Source organism: Perognathus longimembris, chromosome 21 (genome assembly GCF_023159225.1).
Source record: "Perognathus longimembris pacificus isolate PPM17 chromosome 21, ASM2315922v1, whole genome shotgun sequence".
NCBI classification, from domain to species: Eukaryota; Metazoa; Chordata; class Mammalia; order Rodentia; family Heteromyidae; genus Perognathus; species Perognathus longimembris.
In genome coordinates this window covers 1,245,462-1,267,348 of record NC_063181.1, presented here as the reverse complement: position 1 = coordinate 1,267,348, position 21,887 = coordinate 1,245,462, and the positions used below count along the sequence as shown (strand labels likewise).

The 21,887-nt window shown below is 57.1% G+C and overlaps 1 protein-coding gene across 1 annotated transcript in view; it reads left to right on the top strand.

Annotated features, from left to right (window-relative positions):
• Csmd1 (CUB and Sushi multiple domains 1) overlaps nucleotides 1-21,887 on the top strand; it is an 874,507-nt gene that overhangs the window by 808,241 nt on the left and 44,379 nt on the right. The window contains 9 exon segments of the mRNA XM_048330750.1: nucleotides 300-477; nucleotides 3,407-3,552; nucleotides 4,057-4,137; nucleotides 4,434-4,547; nucleotides 6,905-7,093; nucleotides 9,808-9,954; nucleotides 12,163-12,351; nucleotides 14,803-14,988; nucleotides 20,787-20,981. Coding sequence (XP_048186707.1) covers nucleotides 300-477; nucleotides 3,407-3,552; nucleotides 4,057-4,137; nucleotides 4,434-4,547; nucleotides 6,905-7,093; nucleotides 9,808-9,954; nucleotides 12,163-12,351; nucleotides 14,803-14,988; nucleotides 20,787-20,981 — 1,425 coding nt within the window.

The following is a 21,887-nucleotide window of genomic DNA, read 5'->3' as shown; positions in this document are numbered from 1 at the left end:
GATTCATGTGTAATGTGCATCTAATCCGGAGCCTGGCATCAAGGGCCCACGGATTAATTATCAGCTCAGCCACAGAGGGTGGCGGTGGATTCTTTTTATCACTTGGGAACACTCTCCTCGGGGATTTTTGAAGATTTGGAGCCCATACGAAGTGAGACGCGGATAGCTTAGAAGTATAATTCTCCTGAACTTTCCAGGCGTGGGGGGGGGGTACCGGTGTCACCGGTGCCGCCGTTACCTCTGGCGAGGGCTCGCGGAGCCTTTCTGAAAGCGTCACCTCCTTTCTCCCCTCCCCCCAGCCCCCTGCGGGTACAACGCGACGGCCCAGAACGGCACCATCTACTCCCCCGGCTTCCCCGAGGAGTACCCCATCCTCAAGGACTGCGTGTGGCGGATCACCGCCCTGCCCGGGCACGGCGTGTACATCAACTTCACCTTGCTGCAGACCGAGGCCGTCAACGACTACATCGCCGTCTGGTAGGAGCGCCCCCCCCCCCCCCCGCGGCCGGCCCCGACGTCGGGCTCAGGACGTGCACGGCCCCCGCGCGATGGGTTACGCGGCTGACCACGGTGCTCGTGAGGGACTGGCTTAGTGCTTGCCCACGTCAGATCCCACCCTCACACCCCATTAGGTGGGCGGATCTTGGAAATTCTCCCACAAAATCAGAGACATGGGGACGCCTTGCAAGCCGCACCTTTGGCTCTGCTGCATTGTAGAGGGACCAAAGGTTTGGCACGCCGGGACTTGAGCTTGGGGCCTTGTGCTTACCCGGCCGGGACCCCACTACTTGAGCTCTTTGACCCTCGGGTTATTTGGGGACCAGGTTTTGGCTCTCCTTCTGGACCGGCCTAGAACGGATGCCCTGGTCTCTGCCGCCATCGTAGCGGGGACTGCAGGTGTGAGCCACAGCACTAAGCACTGTTGCGGTGGACTTTTAAGAGTAGCCCAACACTGTTCATTCCTCATTTTAAGAGTACAATAGGAGTGAACTTCAAACAGTGAAATTTCCCTAAAGGAGCATCTGTGGCGTTTTCATTTTTGTTTAGTTGTTTGGTTTTTGTCCTTTGCCACGGTTGGGTTCTTGCCTCCAGCGATATCAAGGAGATGGGTTTGCTCGGCCTGTCTTCCTCCTCCTTAAACACCGCAGGGCCGGCTCTCCAGGAGCTGGGCCGCAGAACCCGGGGGGAGGAGGGCGTAGCTCTGGCCAGGGCCCAGGGAAGACCTCTGCCCCTCACCTCTGACCTCTGACCTCTGAGCGGGGGGTCCATGGCCTAGGGGGGTTATTCTGTGCAGCTGCAAATTTCCTCTTGGAATGATCTGCTGCAAGGACACCTAGAGTGTGCACACATGCGTGTGTGTGTGTGTGTGTGGTGAGCATGTGCTGTAAATGTAGTGCATGTCGGTGTGCTTACATCTGTGTCCACTTGTATGGTGTGTGTGGTGTGATGTGTGTGTGGCACACGTGTGGTGGTACAGGTGTAATAATATGGCCTCTGCCGTGACATGGATGCACGTGTGTGGTTTGTACTGCATCTGTGTAAAGTGTAGTATATGTGTGTGAATGTGTGTGCGCACGTGCGTGTGTTGTGGTAATTGGTGATGGATGGAGGTGTCGTGAGCCAGCAAGACTGGGGGAGAGAACACGCAGCCCGCCCTCCCCACGGCAGAGCGGAGCTGGTGGGCGTCCTCCCAGCCTCGCGGCCCTGGGCCGGGAGCCGGCGCAGCTGGGTGGCGGGGCTCGGCGGGGTCTTCGCATGGCGGCCGGCCAGGGGCCTCCTTCCGAACACCCTGGGGAGGGGGGAGCGGCCTGTCATTGATTTTTAAAAGATACTTTGCTTTCAAGAGTTTCTCGCTCTCACCATCCATAGACATAATTGCATTGAGACTCTAAACATGGAGATTTGACGGAGAAGAAACGGACAGGAGGTGGACAGGACTGGACAGGAAGTGGGTGGGAGGTGGATAGACTGGACAGGAAGTGGATGGGAGGTGGACAGGACTGGACAGGGCGTGGACGGGCGGTGGGCGGGGCGCGGGGGGCGGTGGGCGGGGCGTGGACAGGGCGTGGACGGGCGGTGGGCGGGGCAGTGGGCGGGGCGCGGACGGGCGGTGGGCGGGGCGCGGAGGGGCGGTGGGCGGGGCGCGGAGGGGCGGTGGGCGGGGCGCGGACGGGCGGTGGGCGGGGCGCGGAGGGCGGTGGGCGGGGCGCGGAGGGCGGTGGGCGGGGCGCGGAGGGGCGGTGGGCGGGGCGCGGACGGGCGGTGGGCGGTGGGCGGGATGCGGACGAGCGGTGGGCGGGGCGCGGAGGGGCGGTGGGCGGGGCGAGGACGGGCAGTGGGCGGGGCGCGGGGGGGCGGTGAGCGGGGCGTGGACAGGGCGTGGACGGGCGGTGGGCGGGGCGCGGAGGGGCGGTGGGCGGGGCGCAGAGGGGCGGTGGGCGGGGCGCGGAGGGGCGTTGGGCGGTGGGCGGGATGCGGACGAGCGGTGGGCGGGGCGCGGAGGGGCGGTGGGCGGGGCGAGGACGGGCGGTGGGCGGGGCGTGGACGGGCGGTGGGCGGGGCGCGGAGGGGCGGTGGGCGGGGCGCGGTGGGGCGGTGGGCGGGGCGCGGAGGGGGGCGGTGGGCGGGGCGCGGAGGGGCGGTGGGCGGGGCGCGGAGGGGCGGTGGGCGGGGCGCGGAGGGGCGGTGGGCGGGGCGCGGAGGGGCGGTGGGCGGGGCGCGGAGGGGGCGGTGGGCGGGGCGCGGAGGGGCGGTGGGCGGGGCGCGGAGGGGCGGTGGGCGGGGCGCGGAGGGGGCGGTGGGCGGGGCGCGGAGGGGCGGTGGGCGGGGCGCGGAGGAGCGGTGGGCGGGGCGCGGAGGGGCGGTGGGCGGGGCGCGGAGGGGCGGTGGGCGGGGCGCGGTGGGGCGGTGGGCGGGGCGCGGACGGGCGGTGGGCGGGGCGCGGACGGGCGGTGGGCGGGGCGCGGAGGGGCGGTGGGCGGGGCGCGGTGGGGCGGTGGGCGGGGCGCGGAGGGGGCGGTGGGCGGGGCGCGGAGGGGCGGTGGGCGGGGCGCGGAGGGGCGGTGGGCGGGGCGCGGAGGGGCGGTGGGCGGGGCGCGGAGGGGGCGGTGGGCGGGGCGCGGAGGGGCGGTGGGCGGGGCGCGGAGGGGCGGTGGGCGGGGCGCGGAGGGGGCGGTGGGCGGGGCGCGGAGGGGCGGTGGGCGGGGCGCGGAGGAGCGGTGGGCGGGGCGCGGAGGGGCGGTGGGCGGGGCGCGGAGGGGCGGTGGGCGGGGCGCGGTGGGGCGGTGGGCGGGGCGCGGACGGGCGGTGGGCGGGGCGCGGACGGGCGGTGGGCGGAGCACAGAGTCTACAACAGGAGCAGGTGCATCGGGAGCGCGGTGGGGAGCTTGCCGTCTCTGCGCCCTAGGGACGGTCCTGACCAGAACGCGCCGCAGCTCGGGGTTTTCAGCGGGAACACAGCGCTGGAAACCGCGTACAGCTCCAGCAACCAGGTCCTGCTCAAGTTCCACAGCGACTTCTCCAACGGGGGCTTCTTCGTCCTCAACTTCCACGGTGAGTCCGCTTTCCCCGCGCACCGCCACCGAGCGTGCGAGCGGTGATTCCGCGGGGGGACGCGCGCCGACTTCCAGGAGCCCGGCGTGGTGCCCGGGACGCCCCTTTCCCGGCGCCCTGGGGCGCAGTCAGGCCTCCACGGCCCCCGGCCCCTAAGGCCATGGCACGCGTTGGGCCCGTGTCTGTTGGAATCACACGCGGGTGCCGGGAGCTCGCGGAGGCGGGCACAGGGCGGGGCCCCCCTCCGTGCCGGGCGTCCCGGGGCCCCGGGGGCGGACTCCTCCAGCAGGGCTCGCCGCCAGGCCGCCCGGAGCGCCTCCCTGCAGGACTCCAGGCGTGGGAAGTGGGTTCCCCCGGGGTGCAGGCGGTGGCTTGGGGTGCGCGGACGTCAGGAAGCGGGGCTCGTCCACGCAGGTGTCCCAGTGCGCCTGAGCGGCCTCGGGGAGGCAGCTTGCGCTCGCGCGGCCTGCAGCCCTCACTGTTCCTCGCGAATGTTTCCCTCAGCCTTTCAGCTGAAGCGGTGCCCGGCCCCGCCCGCAGTCCCCCACGCCGACCTGATCGCCGAGGACGAGGACTTTGAGATCGGTGAGGTCTCCTCCACCGGGGCCCAGCGAGCCCAGCCTCTCCCGCCCCGCTCGCCCGGCAGCCAGACGCGGGCTGGCACCGGAGCAATCTGTCAGAAAAGCAAAGGCTGTGGTCGATGTGCCGGTCTCTTACCAGGGAGGAGAGGGGCTTCTTTCCCACGCTGGCGATTTTTATTTTGCCGCTTGAATTTAGCTTTTGAGATTTGGGTTGGTTCTCTCTCTTACACACACACAGAGTCACACACTCCAGATGTTCTAGAAAGACCATTTCCCAGCATGCTGCATTGGTTCTTTCAGGAGACTTTGTGAAGTACCAATGCCACCCTGGCTACACCTTGTCTGGAAGCGACACGCTGACCTGCAGACTAAGCGCCCAGCTGCAGTTCGAGGGCAATGCCCCCTCCTGCGAAGGTATGCGCGTGAACACCCTGCCTGTGTGCCGCTGGCCATCTGCGTGTGAACACCCTGTCTGTGTGCCGCTGGCCGTCTCTGCGCGTGAACACCGTCTGTGTGCCACTGGCCATCAATGTGTGTGAACACCCTGTCTGTGTGCCACTGGCCGTCTGTCTGCGTGTGAACACCCTGCCTGTGTGCCGCTGGCCATCTGCGTGTGAACACCCTGTCTGTGTGCCGCTGGCCGTCTCTGCGCGTGAACACCGTCTGTGTGCCACTGGCCATCAATGTGTGTGAACACCCTGTCTGTGTGCCACTGGCCGTCTGTCTGCGTGTGAACACCCTGTCTGTGTGCCGCTGGCCATCTGCGTGTGAACACCCTGTCGGTGTGCCGCTGGCCGTCTTTTCTGGGATCGGCTTGGGCTTGAGCCATGTCTGTTGCATGAACACGACTCTTCCTCAGTCGTGTGTTTCCATTATCTTCATGTCCATCCATCCGTCATCCTCATGCTTTGAATGCTTTCTAAGGCAACTTTGCGTATCATTCTACTGCATGAGCATCATCCGTTGGTATATAAAAATTGAGGGGCGGCTCTGTAGCGCAGTGGATGGCACGCTGGACTTCTAGTGACGAAAAATTGAGGGGCATAAATTTTATAAACAAGGTCAAGTGTGCACCTCTCCTGTTCCTTAGAAGTCTTTAAAATAAATTGAACATATGTAAGAGTTTAGAATCTATGATACGCAGAGAAAGAGTTTAGGATCAATACACTGTGCCGACGACCAAAATATGATTAGATCATTTTACAAATACAATGAATTTTGGTACCGATTCAAGTGTCATTAGAAAGAAAGGGTTTTCTGACTACAAAGAAGCCCAAACAGCCCAACTGGAAAGACTCTCATCAACTCACGGTGCAAAGGCTTTGAAATAAAAAATCTTCCAAGCCACGGTGCAGGTGCAGAGCCTTTGAGCAAGTGGGCGGCTGACTGGAGCGGGGAAGGCGGGCGATGCCGTTCACGTGGAGAGGGCCCAGCTCTGCTCCGCGGCCTTGGCTGTTCCCGGCCCCCCCCCCCAAAGCCGTGACTGCTCTGAGGTCCCCTGCCGCGGGGATTGGTCCTCCTCCGTGTCGGCCTGACTTAGCGGTCAGCAAGCTCACCCCTGCCCCAGAGGAAAATGGCGCTTTTAGCTCAGTATTTCCAGTCTGTGAGTTCCAGAGTTATTTTCTGTTACTGTCATTCATTTCTGTTGTAAATATTTTTTATAAAAAATCTGACCTAGAGTGCACATTTACTCAAAAGGACTCTACGTTATGCATCATCGCTGGTACTTTTATGTCTAAACATTTTCTAAATGTTAAGGTATCTTTCAATTGGAAACAGAAGCAGGCAAAGCCTGTCTTTTCCCCACAAGGTTTGTTAAAATTTATTCAAGCTCTGAAATAAGATATATTTCAGTTTCTTCTCACCTGTTGAGAATTATTTGTATTTAAAATACAGGTAGTGATAATGCAGAAGAAATACATTAGAAGTAGATAACTCAGTAAGATTCATTTTTTGATAAAATTTCTTTGTGTTTACTGATTGCTGAACTTAAAAAAAACTGTAAATCGTTTAGTTATGGTCCTATTTGTGTGCTATTACCAACAATACAAATCGTTTTCCCTTAGTTGTTCTATAAGCAAATATTTCTAGAATGTAATTTATCAACGAGAGAGAAATTAGTAATTGATGAAGTATTACTTGGTCAGTCCCTCCTGTGCATGCACATCTATGAAGATTATTTTTAGTTGAATTAACTTGTAAGTCACTGAACAGAACATGAAGGAAGCAGGGGAAAGGCATGCAAACCCACCCATGCTACGCAGTGATTTATTCTGAAACCCTTGCCTTCGTCATCCTGGACCCCACTGCAAATTGTGGGGTGCTGTCGGTGCTAGGTGGGTGTCAGCGGGTCTGCCTGGCTCAATCTACTCTAGGGGAGTCCCTTGCGGCGTTCCAGTGCTACCCTCTTGTGTGGGGGTCCAAGGGCAGAACGGCTGGGGAAGCCGCAGCGGGGTTTTGTCGTTCTGTCTGGAAGAAGAGAGGTCTGGCTTGGGGTGCGCTTGGGATCCCATCAGGAAGTGCGCAACGCCTGCCCTGGAGGTGCATCCAGAAGGAGCGTGGAGGCCCTCCCTGCAGAGCCGAGGGACGCCCGCCCCTCCCAAGTCAGGGGGCCTCTCAGGCAGGGTTTGCACCTGGTATTAAATTCAGCCAGAGCTCAATAAGAATGCCTTTTCCTTTCATCAGCTTGTATACACAGGGATTAAAAACTCTCACGAAGAAGCTGGACTCGTTTCGTTAAAGCACACCTTCATCTATGCTTCTCTCTGCAGCCCAATGCCCAGCAAATGAAGTCCGGACGGAATCTTCTGGAATAATCCTCAGCCCTGGGTATCCGGGCAACTATTTCAACTCCCAGACCTGCTCCTGGAGCATTAAAGTAGAACCAAACTTCAATATTACTATCTTTGTGGAAACATTTCAAAGTGAGAAACAATTTGATGCACTGGAAGTATTTGATGGTGAGTTCCTTCTGTTGATGGGGGGGAGGGGGGTCTTCCCCACCAGCGACGTAGACACATTTTCAAGGCAAATTCAGACTCCCCCCACACCAAATCATATCACCCCAAACCAGTCACGCTGGGACATCTGCATTCTCAGAGATGAAGATGATACGATCGCTGACATTTTAACTTTTTCAAACTGAAGGCACAATGTGCATATGAATTTTTAACTTTTAAGTCACCTCTAAGTTGTTGTACAAAGAAGTTTCGATTCACCATGTTTACAAGTGCAAGGCATCCTTAGGAATGCTATGATTTCTTTAACCATTCTTTAATGTAGAATCTCAGAGAAGATGCTCTCGAAAAGCTCTTTCTTTCTTTCCCAGGTATTATGTTAATTCACAAGGCACTGTTGGTGAGTTAAGAAATGTACAGGTGTTCTACTCAGAGTACTTTACTAGAAAGGCATAAAAATCATGACAGAGACGTCTAGAAGATAAAGGGTGCAGTAGTCTTCTCAGGTTATTTTTCAATAGTAAAATACTGTTAAATAACACGTGCAGAAGCTGTTTTCAATGTTAGTCTTATGATTTTGGTGCAATTTGAATGCATATGTTAATGGAACAATGCACATACTTGAAATGTCAATTATAAGTGAAATTGGTGATAATTTTCTTTGTCTAGAAGCACCATCAGGGCCCAGAAAAGCAGACCGGGATGCAATTACAGCTGAACATAATAACATGATTTTCTCGTGGTTTGACAGAGTTTTTCATTGAGTTCAGATAAATCACAATCATTTCAATAGAAAAAAAATAATTTTCCAATACAGTGACATCACTCATCAGGATAGACCCATGTGAAACCAACCATGGGAATGTATGTATTTCTACAGTTAGAACTACACTCAGATTACACACACACACACACACACACACACACACACACAAACTCACACTGAAGAGTAGGGAAGCCATATCTTATTTTCAGAGGGATTTTTCAGTGTCATTCCAGGCAGACATGCATTTTCCCCTCTGCCCTTTGAAGGGAGGAAGGGAATCGTTATGTCGGTGTAGAGGGGGAGGGGGAGGGGAGGGGGAGGGGGAAGCCGACACACCCTGTGCCCGTCCCACACAAAGCGCCACGTGTGTCCACGGGTGGGTTGTGCACACGAATATCCATGCGTACCCCGAGGCCACGTAACATATAATGAAGCACAGCTTATTCGATGTTCCGTGTTGGTGACTGGAGTGTACCTGGCCGTCGTTTGGTGTCTCCCAGTTTCAGGAGAACATTTTGTGCCATAATTTACCCACTGATTGCCCCTCAAATATGGACAGACCACACCTGTGGCCAGCAACGAGCCAAGGAGACCTCAGGCCCGATATCCTGGCCGAAAGCGTTCTCAGAGAGCTGGGGCTAGCCGTGTTCTACGCCCGAGGGCTTTTTGATGGCATGGAAGGTCAGAGTTTTATGTGGATAAGGCTTTAAGTGGCCACATTTTCCTTGCAGTAAATGTCACGCTTCTGTCTTTACTCGGTAAGATGGCGCCTCCTTTGTACTCTGCGTTGACCAGAGAGCAGTTTGACTATACTGATGTTGAATTTCCAGCAGGCCAGCGGTGTTTGCTCTCTGTGTCAGAAGTTGGGATAGCCACGTGTTCTAGACAGGGGATTTTCATCACCGTAGAGCTGGGTTGCGCGTGGACGTGGCTCTCCGCTGGTGCTGGGAGGCCTGGCTTTCCATGCCGCCTTCTCCCCGAGTCCCGCATGGCCAGCCCAGGGGGGAGTGCACCCAAACCTACTTCCCCCCGGGACATCAGTCACCTTCGATGGAAGCCACCCTTGTGAACGCACTCACCATGGGCACAGAACGCACTCACCATGGGCACAGAACTCAGATCCAGATGACCACTTTCTGAGAAATACAACTAGGCAGACCTACACGGTTTTATTTCAGAAAATTATTAGACCTTCTTAAGGACTACGCAGCCAATAATGTTACAGATTCTCAGTGTGAATAATTTTTCTCTGAATAACTCTCAGTGACAGGAGTCCCTCATCCCCATGACACTTGTATTGGGAATGGCAGAGAGAGCTCCTCCCACATTCTAGAACGTGTTTCCTTGGACAGCTGGACCAAAGCCAAGAACATGCTAAGGAAAAGCAGAGTGCGGAACTCCAAAGTGTTACTTAGGGTCCAGAAAGTTCCGTGAGAAGTAATCTTGGCATATGTATCATTCTGTGCAAATCACCCTCTGTGCACTAGTGCTGCATTTACACAAACGTAAGTCCCGAGCTGACCCTGAAGGGGACGGTTCCAACTTACGCTGCCCCGAAGTTGCAGGAATGCGTCCAGGTCTCTTGGGAGCACGCGCATTTCAGCCCGGAGAGCGATGACGTCTCTGCTGTTCCGCGTGAAGCAGATGCGATGGCCTGACTGTGGTTCCCAGGCTCCCCGGCCTGGGAAACGCCCCGAAGGCCCTCACTACGTCCCCGTCGGCTTGAATCCTGCTGCCGCTTCTTAGACATGTTTAAGAATTCTGCCGCGAATAACATATGCAAATGATTTTATCCTGGCTGTTTGCGTTTTTATCCAGGAACTTGTTGCTATGATCACTTAACATTCCTTGCCTACTTCCGAAATAAATGCATTCTGATGCCAGTTCATTCAGAAGCCGCAGATAATCTGCGGTGCAGGCGTGAACTCACGTGTGAACTTTGCCTCCCCAGGCTCTTCGGGGCAGAGTCCCCTGTTAGTTGTCCTAAGTGGGAACCACACCGAGCAATCCAATTTCACCAGCAAGAGCAACCAGCTGTATCTCCGCTGGTCGACCGACCACGCCACCAGCAAAAAGGGATTCAAGATTCGCTACGCAGGTACGTGACTGAGGCGGGGGCTTGCCGTGGGATTGTCCTGCACCCGAGGGATCTTCAGTAAATAAAACCATGAGCTGGCTGAGGTGCTGCACGCCTGCAGTCATGGAGAGTCAGGAGGCTAACGGGCGGATAACAGGTCAAAGCCAGCCCACAAGTAAAGGAGATCCCAAGTGAGAACAAACTAAGACCCAAAGGCTGGGGGTGGGTGAGCGCTACAGGAAGGAAGCCCTGAGTTTAATCTCTAAAAATGAAATAAAAAGTCAAATGGAATAGAGCTCACAAGATACAGGGATCTGATTTCTGACTGCCCGTGACTGCCCAAGGGAGTCGGCATGGTCTCCACGCAACCTCAGCATACTGGTTAGTCATTAAGTTAGAGTGTACGGCATGGAAAATAGTATCACCAAAACAAATACCACGTGTAGGTAAATGTTAAGAAAATAAATAGATTCTGCCACTGTTGACTGCCCAAGTGCCGATGACCTCTTCTGTGACGGCACATTGCGTTGTCTATGCGTGTTTCTGCGGTCTTTACTCCATGTCAGTGGTCTGTAGGTCCTATAAGCATGTACTGTACACACAGTGAATGTGTAACATGGATGTAGATAGATGGATGGATATGGGCATGGATAGATGAATGGAAAGTTCTTGATGTGAGGACAGGCAGCATGGATGAGAAAACCTTGCCACAGAGACAGAGAGGAGGGGGCTCCGGCGGCCTTCTTCAGGAACCCGCAATACGACACACGCAGAGCCATGTCGCAAAGAGCATCAGGGTTATGCGTTGATTTATGGTCAACGGTGCGCTTGTTCTGCAAGAGGCAAATGCTCATCCCTTTAAATGGCGTGCATTGATTGCCAACCTGCAAAAATGGGAGTGTAGAGTAACAAACTGTGCAACATCACTGATCTCGTTTTGTCTGTGCTAAACGACTCCGTAGCCTGCCGACACAGTAATTCCCTGAATGCTAAGGAAACCCCTGCCTTCTACAGAGGTTTTCATTCACTGTTCAAGACATTGTTCCCGACTATGTCAGGAAAAAGCTGGCACAGAATGTTACGCTTGGCCCTGTGTGCACTTGTGATTATGTACACACATGTGTACACACAAATGAACATACACGTACAGACCCACACACACGTGTGCATGGGTGTGCACAAACATGCAATCCCCTGTACAGAGATACACGTGCGTTCACCTGTGCACCTACGCTCATCTACGTACACGTGTGTACACACAGGCACGCGCGTACACACAGGCACGTGCCCCGGCACACGGAGGGGCTGCGGGTTTCCGGCTGGGTGCGCTGGAGGAGGAGGCCCCCCGCGGTCTGACGGGGAAAGCGTGCCGGAGGGGACCCGGCAGCCTGCCCCGTCCTAGGACCCGGTGATGTCTCGGGAGAGGTGCGGCCTGGAACCACACCCAGCTTCCCCGGGGGTGGGCCGCCCGCAGGGGCGGCTGCTGGAAGCCCACGGTCGCTGTCCATCGGGGGGAGTCGGAAGGATTGTGCCGCGAGACCAGCAGGGTCAGCGAGACCCGGGTCCCTCCCTCGGAGCGAGTCACTAGGAGCCTTGCGGGCCCGCGGGGCGCTGGCTGCGGGGGCGAGCGTGTGTCTCTAGCTTGCACAGTCGCCCGCACGCCATGCTTAGCACGCGCGTGGCTCGGTTTCATTAGAAGTCGCGTTTTCTTGAGGAGAGGTCCGCGCGCTGGGAGCGGCGCGAGGCGACTTTCCAGCGCTTTCCCTCCACCAGGCAGCGCGCGCTCCGTTCCACTTAGAGCCGCAGTTCACCTACCGTCCCGGCAAAACGCTGGGCTCTTGCCTCCAGGATGCTTTGGTGGGTTATTATTTTTGGGATGGGGAGGGGGTCTCGAACTCAGGGCCCGAGCCCCGTCTCTGAGCGTTTCCGCGTGAGGCTAGAGCTCCGCCGTTGGAGCCGCAGCTCCGCTTCGGGCTCTTTGGTGCTTTACTGGAAATAAGTCTCAGAGACTTTCCTCCCACGTCGCGCTCGGCTCCCAGCCCCCCGCGTGGCCGGGGTGACGGGGTGCGTGCCCGAGCCCAGCCGCTCGGAATTGGGGGCGCACGCACCCGCAGGTAACCCGAGGGACGTGGCCCGCGGGGTCTTCTCCCCGGGCGACGCCACCCCACCCCACCCCACCCCGTGGGGTCCGCGCCCGGGCTCACGTTGCGCCTGCTTGCCTGTCCACAGCCCCATACTGCAGCCTGCCCCCCACGCTGAGCAACGGCGGGATCCTCAACCGGACGGCCGGAGCCCTGGGAAGCCGCGCGCAGTTCTTCTGCAAGCCCGGGTACCGCATGGTCGGCCGCAGCAACGCCACCTGCCGGCGGAGCCCAGCGGGCCTGTTCCAGTGGGACTCGCCGGTGCCCCTCTGCCAGGGTGAGGACCGGGCCCCGCCGCCCCAAGCGCCAAGCGGGCTCTCCCTCCAGCGTAACGCGGGAGACGGCGGGGGGGGGGCGGGGGGGGGCTGGGGGGAAGGGGAAACGGGGCTCTGGCTTACCGCAGGGCAGGCTGAGCTCTCGACACCCATGCAAACGCCCCTGCTGTTCCCCAGGCCGCGGTGGAGGCAAGGAACGGGCACCAGCCCCCGCCCCCAGGCCCTTTAGTTTTTCTGGGGGGGACAGTGGGGAAGGGAAGGGTGCTGTTCCTGGAGCTTGAACTTGGCCCTGAGCGTTCTTGCTGTGGTGCTCTACCACCCGAGCCACAGCTCCAGTTCCAGTGTTTGTGGTTAATTGGAGATGAGTCTCACAGACTTTTCTGTCCTGAGTGACCTTGAACTACCATCCTCAGATTTCTGCTTCCTGAGTAGCTAGGATGACAGGCATGAGCCACCAACACCCAGCAAGACTTTTAATCTTAACCGAAAGGCTTGAAGTCACAAAATTTCCAAATGTCTGCCTTATGACCTTCATATTCATAAGTTAATTACGACTCACGAGTGGGACTTTGTGTTAGCGTCCTTCTCATTCCCATAGGGGTCAGGTCTTCTAGGATGTCTCTGTAAGATGGCAGGAGATATAAGTTGTTCTCATGCTTGCACAACTGCGAGTCGGTGATAAATCAGCTTATAGTATTTACATCTTACTTCCAGGAATTCTTAATTAATTAGCGTGTCGTACGCATAATGATAGGTCTAAGAAGCTTGTTTACAAGGAAGGGTGACCTTTGTACTCCAAACGCAGACTCCTGAGGTGGGAAGGAGCCATTTCTCCTGCCCGCCGTGCCCTGTGGGCCAGGGCCGCCTGGTGCCCCTGTGGGCCTTGTGGCCAGAGCCACCGCCCGCCCGAGGGCTCCTCACGGGCTGTTCCTGGTGTTGGGTGGGTTTGGGTTGGGTTTCATTTTGGCCCTGGAGACGAGAGCCGGTGACAAACGATTGACCCAAACAGCAGCCTGGGCTCGAAAGGGGCCGAGTGGGGCCCCCAGGACCCAGGAGTTCCCAAACCAAGCCCCCGCCGGAAGCCGGGTCGAACACGGCCCGCGTGGCCCCGAGGCCTCCGAGGCCGCGCCGGGGCCCGGGAGGAGGCTCCGGGCGGGCTGCGCGGTGCCCCAGGGGTGGGAGACCCCGGCCCCCCCAGGCTCCAGTGCCAGGCCGGGCCCGCCCTCCTCCTCCTGACGTCCCCGGTGCCTTAACGCGCGTGCGCGGGGCCGTCTCCGCACCCACCCTCCGAGAGGCAAACCTTCCGCTGCCCAGATGTGTGTTGCTGGTTTCAGGGAACTCTGGGTTGTTTGTCTCCCGTGGCCTGACCTTTTCAGCGCCTTCCCTCGTCCGAGCTGCGTCGGTTTTTATCCCCCGTAGAGCTGGCGTATCTCCGGTCCCGCAGGCTTCGCGTCCTGCCTCCCAGCAGGAAGCTCTGCCTGGCGCAGTCTCCCCATCCGCGCACCGATCTTATTCATCTCCGAGAGGAGCCCGGGCTCGCGCGGTTCCCCGCGTTATCTCCAGGACGCAGTTAAGCGGGCACCTCGCGGCGGGCCGCGGGCAAGTCGGCCCCGTTCGAGAGGGCGGCTCGCACGGAGCCTCGGTGAAAGCTGCTTCTCGGGGCTCCCTGCTTGGGCACTCACGGGGTGCAGCCCCCCCCCCCGCGGTTTGCTTATGCCTGCCGGCGTTCCGGCAGGCGATCGCGAGCGGGAAGAGGTGATCTCCCTCGCAAATGGCGTGATTGAACTTCGGTTCTGCGAGTCAGGCCTCGAAGAGAGACGCACAAGCGACGAGGCACGCTCACGGGCCACCGTGTGCGGGCCGCGGGGAGCCCGGTTTTGGAGGGGCTGCTGGGCCGTGCGTGTGGACAGGGCAGGCGCCGGCCTCCCCTGCTCTCACCCCCAGCGGTCACGGCAAGGGAGCTGGGCCCTGGGCGTGCTGGGGCCCGGGAAGGTCAGGGACCGTCTGAAGGACAGAAAACACTCCGGAGAGAAAGGTGGCCGACGGGCGCGGTCACGGGATGCTAGAAATGTAACGGCGGAGCTCTGTAGCCAGGGCTTTTGCTGAAGGGAGGCAAACGTCTCCAAAGCCTTCGCGGCCCCACGGGGCCGGCGTTTGGGTTATTTATCCTCGATCACTTTAACTGCATTACCCCAAAGGGCCAGACTTCCCGAGCTCCCCTGCGCCTTGCATTGTGGTCGGCTTCCAGGATGCCGACAAAGCACCCCGTTTTCACCTGTTCCAACCCCCCCCAGGTTTTGAGAGTCTGTACACTTACGCCACACTCCAGAAATGTCACTAACTGTCCTGTGCATATTTGAGATGAAGCATAGAAACCAAACCGAGAAAGACCCTGAAGAAGAAGTGTGAATCCCGTTCCTTATTTATTTATCGTGAACCCCATTTCTTTCCAGCCGTGTCCTGCGGAACCCCGGAGGCCCCTGGAAATGGCTCCTTCACGGGGAACGAGTTCACCTTGGACAGCAAAGTGACCTTCGAGTGCAACGAGGGCTTCAGGCTGGAGGCGGACGGGCCGGCGTCGGCCGTGTGCCGGGGGGACGGGCTGTGGAGCACGCGGGGACGGCCGCCCACCTGCAAGCGTGAGTGTCGCTCCGCGTGCGCGCCCGTCGGCGGTCCCGCTCCGGGCCGGGGGCTGCGGAGGCCACGGCCACCGACAGCGGGCTCGGGGCCCCGGGGACCCGCGCCACCGGGCCGTCCGGAGAGTCCCGTCCTCTGCTGGGACCGTCGGCGTGGGAAGATGGGGTCCACGTCGGTCTGAGCCACGGAGGCCGGCGTCCGTCCGTCCTGCCGTGTGGCCTGAGGTCCCGGAAGCCCGGCCGTGGCTTCCGTGTCCCGCAGGTCTCTGCTTTCACGCAGCCTGGGGACGCTGCACCTTGATTCCAGGTGCGGCGTCACCGAGATCCTCTTAGAACGCACGGTGACGCGTCCACCACAGTTACCAGTCCCACGCGCGGGCTCCGCGTGCAAATCGAGCTGTAAGACCTAGGAAAGCCCATAGCGCAAAGCCAGAAACCCACGCGCTTGTGGGGCAGGATCTTCCGTGCAGGTGCACGTGAGGAGTCTTTACGGAGTGTCAGAGCCGTGGCTAGACCGGATCCTGCACGAGGTGCTGCTCCCTTAGAACCATTGGCAGTTCCAGCTCCCTCCGCCCGTGGCTCTCCACCGGCCACGCCGGTTCTGACAACCACGGATCGGTTGTCCCCGTGAGATTATCTCGGGGGGCTGGGGGTCCACGTGTCATCCTCACGCACGGGGGACCCCCTCACACCGGCTAATGGCCGGGGTCCCCTCCATACACGCGTGTCACTCCACAGTGCCGCGTCGTCAACAGGAGTGTCCACCTAGAACTCGGCTCGCGCCCGGCCCACCTCCTCCACCTCACCACCACACCACCGCAGCCCCCCCACCCTCCCCCCCCACTTCCCCCCTCCCGAACTTCAGAGTTCGGGTGACAGTTAGACATACATGTCTGCATTCTCTGAGATCACTTGGCTTGGCCCTTCGCCTTGCTCCCGTGTGTGTGTGTGTGTGTGCACGTGTGTGTGAATGTGTGTTCTTGTGTGTATCTGTGTGCATGCATGTGGCTGGCGTGTAGGTAGGCGTGCCGGGCTCGCAGTCGCTGGGCTCTGAGCCCCTCCTGTACCTCCTCCGCCTTGCCCGTCTTGCGCGCGTAGGTGAAGCATTTGAACTCATTTCATTCTGACGAGGCGTGGTCTCCTGTCATCTCGGGGGCCTAGGAAGGAAGACGCGTGGTAACTCGCAGACGCGGTCAGGCAAAACCTGAGTAGACCCGAAGGCCCTGTTTGGGTGGGTGCGGTAGAGTATGCCTGTAATCCCAGTTCTAGGGAGGCCTGGACAGCCAGCCTGGACTATGTCATGAGACTCCGTGGGAAAGCTGCCTCGAGGGATTTGCTAGATCGTGAGATGTGCGTGTCTTTTGTATGGGGTCTGACAAACCAGCAGCCTGGCCTGAACGTTGGAGAAGCGTGGAGTGCGACTCGCCCGTCCATGAAGGGCGAAGAGCAGACCGGGAGGCCGCGAGCTCGAAGCTGGCTCCGGTCTCTGCAAAGGTCACCAATCACAGGCCTTGCGCAGCCAACAGGCGAAGGCTACTCCCACCGGGAGAACTCGGTGATGTCATTAACACACCGTATCCTATAGGGCACCACGGAAGGTAGCCCAATTTGTATACATTTGATTTCTTCTCTGCTTTGAAACGTATCCAGAGGGATAATTGCTTTAAAATACAAATTAAAAAACAAAATTGCTTCCCAATATAAAGAAGCTATAATGTATTCACTTTAATGGTTGTTGAATATCAAAAAGTCAATTTGTCTTTGAAAGCCTGTTTCAGTGCCTAATACCAGCTCAGTGACATGAGAAAATAGATACAGCGTTTCTAATAAAGTGGAAAATCCACTTTAACACTCCCTACGCACAATCTCAAACTTTCAAGCAGTTGTTTTCCCCTCATTGTTTGTGAGACTTTATGAAAGATGTATGTCAACTTCTTAAAAATTCCTTGCAACGCAAAGGTCAGAAAAATCTATTTTAATTTTTGTTTGGGGAAGCTCTGTCCTCTCCTAATTTAAATGAGATAAACGGGGCAGAGTAGGCACCAGACCCCACCTCTTAGCAACTGTGGTTGCTCTCAAATACTGAAATATCTATTATTCCTCAAAGCAGCTTCCCCTGTCTGCTGTGTGGTATGAAACCGTTTTTAAGATTCATTAACAGCTGCAGTGCGGTGTTGATCCGGACACCGAATCTTCAGGAGATAAGGAATGCTTCTGCTTTGATAGATGGCAAATGGAAAGTAAAATTAGCTCATCTCACCATCAGGTTTGCTAAAATGAAGGTTGTAACCAATAACGCTTTCACTTCACATTCTCCCTGCACGCAGATGCCCGAGGCTCACTCCTCCTCGTGTTAATTATTTACTGAGACTGCGTTTGGATCGTTGAAGATATGATTCATGTGTGTGCCACCGAGGAATAAGTGAGGGCCATTGGTATTAATGCACCGGGTTTAGCAGTTTGACAAAATGACAAATGGGCTTGCATTGTGTCTTTCGAAGGAAGCAAAACCATTAAGCCAACCTTCTATTAAGAACCTAAGTCTGAGCGGCAATTCCAGTACGTGGGGCTTTGCCTTCACGTGAAGCTATTACTCAACGGAGCGCACTGGTTGTTAACAATCTGTGCGGACCTCTTCCGTGCCGGTCACCAGGGAGATGTTTATGTGATTAAATACAACTGTGAGGCAAAGCAAGCCGAGATGTATCTGCCGCTCTCTGGGGCCTGTAAATAGCCCAGGGAGAGACAAAGGTAGGCAAGTCACGTGACCACTAGCTCACGGGTGCGGTGCTCTGCCCGTGTGTTCAGAGCCCGATCTTTCTATGAAACCCTGCACAGAACCTGTGACTTTCCGCTCGTGCACTGGAACACACCGGGCACCGTGCAAATACTGCTTATAGTATAGTTTTTCAGGGAACAAGACGCAAAGGCCATTCACGTTCAGTCCAGACACCATTTTGGCTTCCAATACTTCAACCTATGGTTGATTGAAAGCACACATGAACAACTGCATTTACCTGGATGGACGGATGGATGGATGCTAAAGTATATATTTATATCTAGGCACACGTACACTGACTGCATAGCACAGCGTATGAAACGTTTGTGTCTGTATAGGCGTATGTAGGATAGTACATATAAAATGTTTGGGAATATTTACGAGTGTTTAATTATATATAATTACAAGTACATATTTAGTCTGCTACCTCCTTACTCAGTAGCTTAAAAAGCGCTACATGGTTTCCTTTTCGTATTCCTACTTTCAAAGGAGAGCATGTGATATGCTTTCTTCTCCATCTCCAAACAAAGATGATTGTATGGCTAGCCAGGTAACTAAACTGCTAGGACGAAAGCAGCTGGATGCGTGGCGTTGTTGGATTGTCACCAAGCCAGACACGCTTGAAGATAAATGCAGGTGGACTCTCTGAATCCTGACACTCTGCAGAGTGATCTAGAGACCCCCGTGGCTACATTCCCAGAGGGGCCTTTCCACGCTCGACTGCAGGCCTGTGCGTCCCGGGGCCTCTGGAAGTAGCAGTTCTTCACACCCGTCACGCACACAGGTGCTTTCAAAGAGCAACAGTCATCCAGGGCTCCACGCACTATTGTGCGTGAAACCACACCGCTTAGAAAGATTATCATTACAACCAAGTCTCAAGGCAGGTGTGATCCATGTGGAACATTCTAAGGATAGATGTCACACAGGACTCTTGATATTTGGGGGCTTTAGACGAAGTAAGCCATGGAAAATAGAACTTACTTGTACTACAGCAATATGTACTTGTATACACTTGCACACGCTGTAATTCACTTGACATACACCAATGTCGAATGCTGAAAAGAAAACAGTGCATTGCCAAACCGTATCACTAGTGCACAGTTTATTGTATTTAACTTTCAAAAAACTTGATGGTCTTTTGAAATTTTTCTAAACTATTTGCTTGAGCCTTGTACGTGTCTACCTTATTAAATCCAAAAGGCTGGCACGCTAACATTTTGTCAGCTTTGTCAGGATCTCTCCAATTCCTTCAGGCCCCACTCAGCGATTTTAACGCTAAGTTTAAGAAAGCATCCGTGCATTTGACCATGCACACACACGCGTGCACACACAGGCACATGCACACACTCAGAGACATTCACGATTAACGTACTGATATCCAAGAACACTTTAGGATTCTAGTCAAGACACAGAAACAAAAATACTGTGACACTAAAACTTCTGTAGGAATGTTGGCACGTTTCTAAATGTTCTAAGGAGTTTCCGAGTGCTTTTACATAACGATGGGTCTCATAAGTGTCTTAACAGATTACTGCCATAAAACTCAGCAATCTGCTCCTGCTGGTCACCTCGAGCCAGTTTATTTACATAATTGATTTGCTATGGACAACTTCCTTTTTCTGTTCTCTCGACAGTCAAAATCCATGTGATACCCTAAAAATCGCTTGTAGATGCCGAGGTCCCAGAGGTTAACTTGTGAGTGTGTGTGAGTGTGTGTGAGTGTGTGTGAGGGTGAGTGTGTGTGAGTGTGCGCTGATACCAGGGCCTGGCACTGTCTTCTTTCTTGCTTATGGCTGGCACTGTCCCAGCTGAACCACACCGCCAGTCCATCCTTTTGCCAGTTAGCGGTAGACGGAGTCTCACAGAGTTTCCCTTCCACCTGGACACCGTGGCCCTGTGACAGTGGCCGTCCACCCTCGCTCCAGTTCCTACCGGGTCCCCGAGCCCTGGGTTTCGTGAGGACGTCAGGGGGTCTCCGCGCTGCCCGGGAAGATCCCACCCCAGCGTCCGGCGCGTGACTTTTCCTACGATAGGTCACCGTCGTTGCTTTATGATTCACTCACCGCCTTGCACGCTTCCGCCGAGCTGTGTGCTGTGGTTCCGGGCTCGGCTGCCGATGGCTTTCACTCCCCTGTGGATGGAGACGATGGCCGGGGCTCTGATTTCCACACACAGCCTTCTCTCCCTCCGTGTCTCTCCTCCTTGTGTCTGTCCTCACATCTGGTTGTCAAGTTCTTTTTCAAGTGTGCGTGCACACACAAATGCACACTCACAGTTATTTGTCCTCAGTCCCTAACCAGTTGCTCCACCCAGGGAAGCGTACGATAAGACAAAGTACTTACAGGTTTTATTTTTAAACAAACTTGAAGTGTAGCAGAGAGAAGAGATGCAGGAAATTGAAGCAGAACAGGGCAGCTCGGGGCCGAGCAAATCCCATTGGCCGGCGGAATCGGCCCCGCGCTGCCGCTGGGATTCTTTGCCGACTCTGTTGCGGGTGTCGCTCCATCCTCTGCAGAGACGGGCGTGGAAAGGAGCTCACCGATGCCACCACGCGCGTGCTGGGAGCGCGTGGTTGGGGTGGTACTCGTTCATTTGGTTGAAGCTTGTTCGGCGATCCCCTAAGCAAGGCAGGGATTTATAAAAGTGAAGTCTTTCCAGAAATGACAGGTTTCCAGAAATGGGTCTCCCCGCTGGTCCCCAGCGGCTCTCCCGCCACAAGAGGCCGATCCCGGTTTGTGCGGAGTCCGTGCATCCGCACCCCCCCCCCACCCCGCACCCCAGGGCGGGGCCGCCTCAGCGGGGAGCCAGCCCGGGCCCTGCGCGAGGGGCTTGGCTCTCCTGCTCAGTCTGACCGCGCAGTTTCTGTCTCGTCGCCGGCGAGACCGTGGGGAGACGCTGTCTATTTGGTCGTGATGGTGTGGGGGCCGGGGCTCCCGGGACAGTGGGGGGCAGGCACCCCTCTCGGGCCCCGAGGACCGCAGCCGCGGCCCAGGGATGTGACGCGGACCTGCTTCTCTTCCAGCGGTGCTCTGCCCCAGCATCGAGGCCCAGCTGCCCGACCACGTCCTGTGGAGGCTGGTGTCGGGGTCCATGAACGAGTTCGGGGCCCAGGTCCTGCTGAGCTGCAGCCCCGGCTACTTCCTAGAAGGTCGGAGGCTCCTCCAGTGTCACGCAAACGGCACGTGGAGCACAGGACAGGAGAGACCCAGGTGCAAAGGTGAGCGAAACGCTTCCTGGGTGACGCGGGACTTCCTGGGAGATGCAGGCCTTCCTGGGTGACACGGGGTGACACGGGCCTTCCTGGGTGACACGGGCCTTCCTGGGTGACACGGGGGGACACAGGCCTTCCTGGGTGACACGGGTCTTCCTGGGTAACACGGGGGGACACAGGCCTTCCTGGGTGACATGGGCCTTCCTGGGTGACACAGGCCTTCCTGGGTGACATGGGCCCCCCTGGGAGATACAGGCCTTCCTGGGTGACACGGGCCCCCCTGGGAGATACAGGCCTTCCTGGGTGACACGGGGTGACACAGGCCTTCCTGGGTGACACAGGCCTTCCTGGGAGACGCGGGCCTTCCTGGGTGACACGGACCCTCCTGGGTGACGCAGGCCTTCCTGGGTGACACGGGGTGACGCGGGCCCTCCCGGGTGACGCGGGCTCCAGCCAAGGTGCCCGCCCTCGCAGTCTGTAGAGGAAGGTGGAGCCAGGCGCCACACCTGCACCCTTCGGCACTGCCCCATGTGGCCCTGCCAGGTCAGGCGCTCTGCGCTGCGCTCTCCTCCCTCATGACGGTCGCCCGCGGGGACCCTCCGAGATTTCACATCCGCTCCAAGACAAATAAGGACCTACTGTTTCCTGAGGTCCCGGGCATCTTGGGAACTGTCCACACAGACACTCATGAGGTTTGGGGAATGCGCTTGATGCTGGAGAGTCTGTATTTTCCATGCCATTCGTGAGGCGTGTGCTCTGTTTTTCTCTCACGTACAAAGGAACCGTTCAGGCTTTGCGTAAGTCTCTTAACAAATATGAATGGAAGAAAATAGACAAGACTGGCTTTGTGCAGGGCCTCACTCCACTGCAGTGGTTCCCAGGAAGTTTTGTGTACACACAAGTGGTTGAGAC